General features: G+C 51.6%; 1 protein-coding gene across 1 annotated transcript in view; it reads left to right on the top strand.

Annotated features, from left to right (window-relative positions):
* Nucleotides 1–2,601: 2,601 nt before the first annotated feature.
* Nucleotides 2,602–5,303, top strand: part of lama1 (laminin, alpha 1) — an 18,055-nt gene continuing 15,353 nt past the window's right edge. Inside the window, exon 1 of the mRNA XM_019887495.1 lies at nucleotides 2,602–2,729. Coding sequence (XP_019743054.1) covers nucleotides 2,675–2,729 — 55 coding nt within the window. The 5' untranslated portion in view covers nucleotides 2,602–2,674. The remainder of the gene's footprint in view (nucleotides 2,730–5,303) is intronic.

Genomic DNA, 5,303 nt, shown 5'->3' with positions numbered 1-5,303 from the left:
CCCTCGAGGGCCGGTGCGACGCGTTGCCCAGTGTTTTGGCAACGCGCCGGGCCGCGCCGCCGAGGGCCGCTCTCTTACCTGAATGGCCGTCCCAACATACATCTACCGCCGGAGGGAGTAGGAAGCAAGAACCAGCCACTGCCTCTTCGGGATGTACACGTTCCTCCTCGGAGAGAGGGGTGGGCTTAAAATCGCTTTCAAAAAGGCGGAGCCCCAGGAATGAACCCGTCAAAAGCGAGACCAGACCACGAAACTCTATTCGTCCAGCGGCTGATACCCGACTGGCCTTCAGCGCGCCCGCCGCCGTCGGGGTAGCGTGACTGCTACCTGGAACGGAGTCTCGGCCTGGCTGTCCAGGTTTCGTCCATTCGGCAGAGGATTGCAAGCCCACCTTTAAAAAGGCAGCACCAGGAATGAACTCCTTAGCGCCAGAGTGCCGTGTCATGATGCATTGGCAGTAAATTAATCGTCATAACCTTTTACAGTCAAGGTGTCACATCAAATTCGTAATTATCACATTCGGTAACAGCAAACTGAATCAAATACGAGTGAAAAATGACACAATCATAACAATGACTAAAAAATGACATAATAAAAGCAACGACTAAAGAAATAACGTACCTAAAACAAACATTTAAACACGATTTACATACTTTGTGAGTGCCACAATGAATGCTGGGAAAGTACAGTGCCCCGCTCAGCATTCCGCGAGCGTATGCTGGAATACACGAAGACAATTCAAATTTAGAAATGTATACACCTTCAAAAACTTCTTAAAATACATCGTGACGATGGAAAGAAGTGGCAGAATGTCATTTAATTAATTTCCAAAATATCATTACATAAGTAAAAAGGAGCGAGAGTGGAAGCCATTTTATATTTCATGTGACGTCGAAGGAGGAGCACCCACCATGCTTTGCGGCACTAAGAATTGCGTTTAAATGCATGTTTTGTGACAATTATTTTCTTATTTGTTTTGGATACATTATTTATTCAGTCGTTTTTTCTCTCTTTTCAGCATCAGCTCAGACCGATTTCAGTTTGCTTTCATAAGTTTCGTTTTTAATGTAGTACCGTGATTGTACTGGAAATTCGGATTGGAGGGGTGCTATGGCGCGGCGTGTCCACCGGAGGGAGACACATACAGGCCTTCGGAGAGTGGGCTTTTGTTTGTTTTTTTTCGGAGTAGATAATTCAATCAACGAGTTGGTCGATTGAAGAAGGAAGAAACAAACAGCTAAATCATCCAACAGGAAGTGACACGAGGGGACAGAATTGTTTCCCGCGCCGTCATCGGTTTCGCTGCTGGTCAGGGCACTCCAAACCTGGGTCGACGAGCACAAAGCCGACCTTCGACGATTCAAACCGATTGGAGTGGTGCGATGGCGCGGCGTGTCCACCGGAGGGAGACACATCGAGGCCCTCGGAAATTAGGGCTTTGAGGTTGATCATTCAATATTTGAGTTGATACGTGGACGAATTTAGAATATAAACCTAAATCATCCAGCAGCTCGTGGTATGACAGGAAAGAATTATTTCCGAACGCCATTGTTACTTTTGGTGCTGCGAAAAGCCCCCAAAAGGGTGTCTCCGAGCAGAAAGGGGACGTTCTTTCCAAACGTAATGGAGGGGGGTGCAGTGGGGTGACGTCTCCACCGGAGGGAGCTACATTCAGGGCTTGGAGATGCTGGCTTTTATTTTGATCGATGATATCTTTGTCTTTGTTACAGCCGCGGCTGGTGTAAAAGCCCCCCCCCCACCCCCCCCAAAAAAAAGTTGGTCCGAGCGAAAAGAGGAGCCTCCATCCAAATAGATTGGAGGGGTGCAATGTCACGCCGTGTCCACCGGAGGGAGCTACATTCATCCCTCGCAGGTTGTGGCTTTGATTTTTCAGATTGATCAATCACGATACGAGTTGATACATGGAAGAACGAAGGCATAGTTTGAAAGGGACTTTCAAATCATCGGTTTACATGGCGTCCCAACTAGATCGGGGTTGGCAATTGGAACTTCACGTTTGTATGCGCCACACTAGAGGGCGCTGCTACACATCGCTTCAAAGTGAAGACAGTCGTGTGGTTCGGACACCCAACCCCCACAAAATAGTTTGAGTTGAACAGACAGAAAGGAGACGGCACCCGCAAAGCCCCCCTACCCCCCCCCCCTCCCACACACACACACATTCACCCCACACCCTGAGAAAACAAAGATTGCATGGAACAAAATCAAAAAGAATAACTGGAAAAAGGAAATCGTCCAAATATGACTTCTTCTGTCATGAACGCCATCACACCCTCTTTTATACTTTCCAGAAAGGGTTTCATGGAAAACGTCAAGTATTTCATGGAAACAGAAAGCATTTCACGGAAAACCAATTGAACCGGGGAGATAATGGTGAAATCCCGAGAGGACATCTCGAAGTAGCAAATGATTCTTGGATGAAACGTTGCTTCGTTGCAGATTTCCTTGGAAATGTCGAGGTGACCCCCGTTCCCCCGGAGGAGTGGTACAGCCCCCTCCTCCGACCTACCCCCGACTGAAGAGAATGAATGAAATGGCATTGGGATGCAGCGGGAGTCTCTGCAGCGACACATTCTTCAAGCGGGGCCGGCCGGCGCACACATTCCGCTCGGACTTCTGCCTCTTCCCGACCGAAGTCCGCGTGACTTTTGCGATGAACCTGCTCGTGTTGTTGCTGCTGATGCAGCACGCGGCTTCCCAGCAAAGAGGTGAGACTCGAAACGCAGAACTTGCATCAAATGTGAGCACATTGGCAGTCTCGAACTACATCGCGCACTCTTACATGCCGTGCACTTCAGTCGGGAAAAAGGACGAACTCGTCGGGAAAAACAAACTCCATTGTGCTCCATGCGAGCACTGCTAAATGGAAGCGCTTTCAGAAATGTTTGATGCTTTACGATCCAAAACCGGAGGCGACATCTTCGTTTCGATTGCGATTTGAGTTGACGAAGCACGCGCACGCGCGTCCTTGAGACGGAACGTGCGGATCCACGTTTCGTCTGGGAGACGTGTTGTCGCGCAACTCATCGCGGTCACTCGCTCGGGGCCACGGGCGCATACGGTAGAGTAGTGGAAGCGGTGCGGGTTGCTACCATAGGCCGCGAGGTGGCATTTTGGGGGAGCGGCTCGATTTGGGAAGCCCACCGGTGTCACTTGCACGTGACGAGCACAAAACAGGAGCAACGGCACCCAACGAGAACGGGCGCGCGCTCTCACGAGGAACGTTCACGCGGTCCTCGTACGACAGCGTGCCTATTGTTCGTGGGAGGACGACCGCTCGCCGATGCATGAACGAATGGTTCGCCCATCCGTGGCATTGGGCTTTACAAGTCTTGGGTTCCCCTTGGCCATGTTTAGGAGTGTGAGAGTATTTTTGTTGTTTCCCGGAACACTGTTTGTCACTTGCAAGGAAACCCATACGAGTTTGTTTGAGTCTGCGTGTGGCTGATAATTAGTGCTAGCAATCACTCACCACCTCCCCCCACACCCAAACACGCTGAACAAAAGCCCCCCCCCCCCAGGCGCTTGCATGTGCATGTGTATGAGAGAGAGAGAGAGCCCACCCACCCAGTTGATGCTTTCACACCTCCACAGCTGTGCGCACAACACTGTTGACCCTCTAAACAAGTGTCCTCTGGCTTTCATCAACAAAAGTGTACTTTGGCAACAATGATCCATTGTTTGTTTGAAGACTTTCTATTCTTCTATTTGTCCTCAGTTAGGTTGCGGGTGAGTCGGCACCCCGAACCGGTGACCGTTCAATTGCAAGGCGCATACAGGCTAAGCCTCACCTTATCAACGCCTTTGGATAATTGCATCTCAATCAGCTCGAGGACATCGGAGGGCGGGGGGAAGGCGGGAGTAGCGGCAGGAAAGCCAGGCAAGCGTGCCGACTGAGAACACGCGAAGCGGACGCGGCCGATCGGTCGACGCCGAGGACGACCCGCGGCAACGGGCGCGGGCGCGAACCAAAGCAAACGAGCGGACGAGACATGAACGCGGGGCCCGGGAACAGCGGACGTGAGCCGCGACAAGGCCGCATCTCATCGGAACGATGCGAAAGTCCAGACAAACGCGGTTTGCTCAACCACCTCCGCAGCTGCGCTGAACCAAGCTAGACGCTCGTTTTGTGCCATTTAAAAAAAAAAAAAAACACCACCAAACCAAAAAGTTCCAAAAGACTATATAGCGAAATGATGATCTCATGTCAAGTGTACTTACTCGGTGTGTGGAGCTTAGTATTAGCTCAACGCTTGGCTCTTGTTGTGCATCCGCCGTTTCTTTCTGTCAAGTTTCGTGCGATGGTATTAGAGGACCCCAAAAAGCAGGAAACAGGGAGGAGGGTGGGCTGAAATTAATGCATTCACTAAAAAAAGAGAAAAAGAAACACTTGCAGGAGTGCACTGGAAGAACAAAATCAGAGGAGACGAACAGAGTGCTCAAAATCACAAAATAGCCACAAGAAACCAAAGCAACCAATCAAGCCCAAAACCCCTCCAACAGGAGCACACTGACGCAGCTCCCGCGAGCCCGGCAAGTAAATACAAGCCGAGTGACGAGACAACGAGAAACACCTGGACAGGACGCAGAGGCTCGAGGCAGCCGATTGGTTGAACGCAAGGGACGCCGATGACGAAAGAGAGCAAATGTAACCTCAAGAATATCACAACACATTCCAGCTTCTGCCATGAAGAGGGGGAGCATTGAGTCGTTCCAAGTCGCCGGCATCGAGAAGCCGGGAAGGAAACGTGATTTGGAGTCACCAAACTCATTTGCGGCCCATTTCCCCGACCGTCTGCCACGGCACGCCGGCGTGGCGCAGAACCGCGGCAGACGGGTCCTTGAAGCGCTCTCCTTGACTTTAGCCCTCGAGGAAGCGGCAGACAAAACTCCGCCTTGCGGCTCGGAGCCGAGCGCCGGCGGGTTGGTTGAGCGCCGGCCTTGACAAAAAAGGCCCTTGGAAGCTTGAACGCCCGCGATTTGGATCGAGAGGCCTTTCCCCAAGTGGCGGCGCCAACTCTTCGGACTCGAATGGCACGACGTTGGGATGGCCGCCGATCGCTTTGCGCACGGGCCTTCGTGACCGGACGGAAAAGAAACACTTTTGGGTTGTCGCGGTCCGTCCGTTGGGCGACCAAGAAACAAAGCAGACGGCGCCGATGCTGGCCAGACACAACGCGGTTGCTCTTTTGGCCCACAAACGTCCTAAATAAGCGAGTCCGCGCAGGTTTCCGTTTGACTTTCGACATGTATTTTGTCAAATTGAGACTCAGTGGGTGGGG

This window comes from Hippocampus comes, unplaced genomic scaffold (genome assembly GCF_001891065.2).
Source record: "Hippocampus comes isolate QL1 unplaced genomic scaffold, H_comes_QL1_v1.1 scaffold393, whole genome shotgun sequence".
Classification (NCBI taxonomy): Eukaryota; Metazoa; Chordata; class Actinopteri; order Syngnathiformes; family Syngnathidae; genus Hippocampus; species Hippocampus comes.
This window is presented reverse-complemented; position numbering and strand designations above follow the sequence as displayed.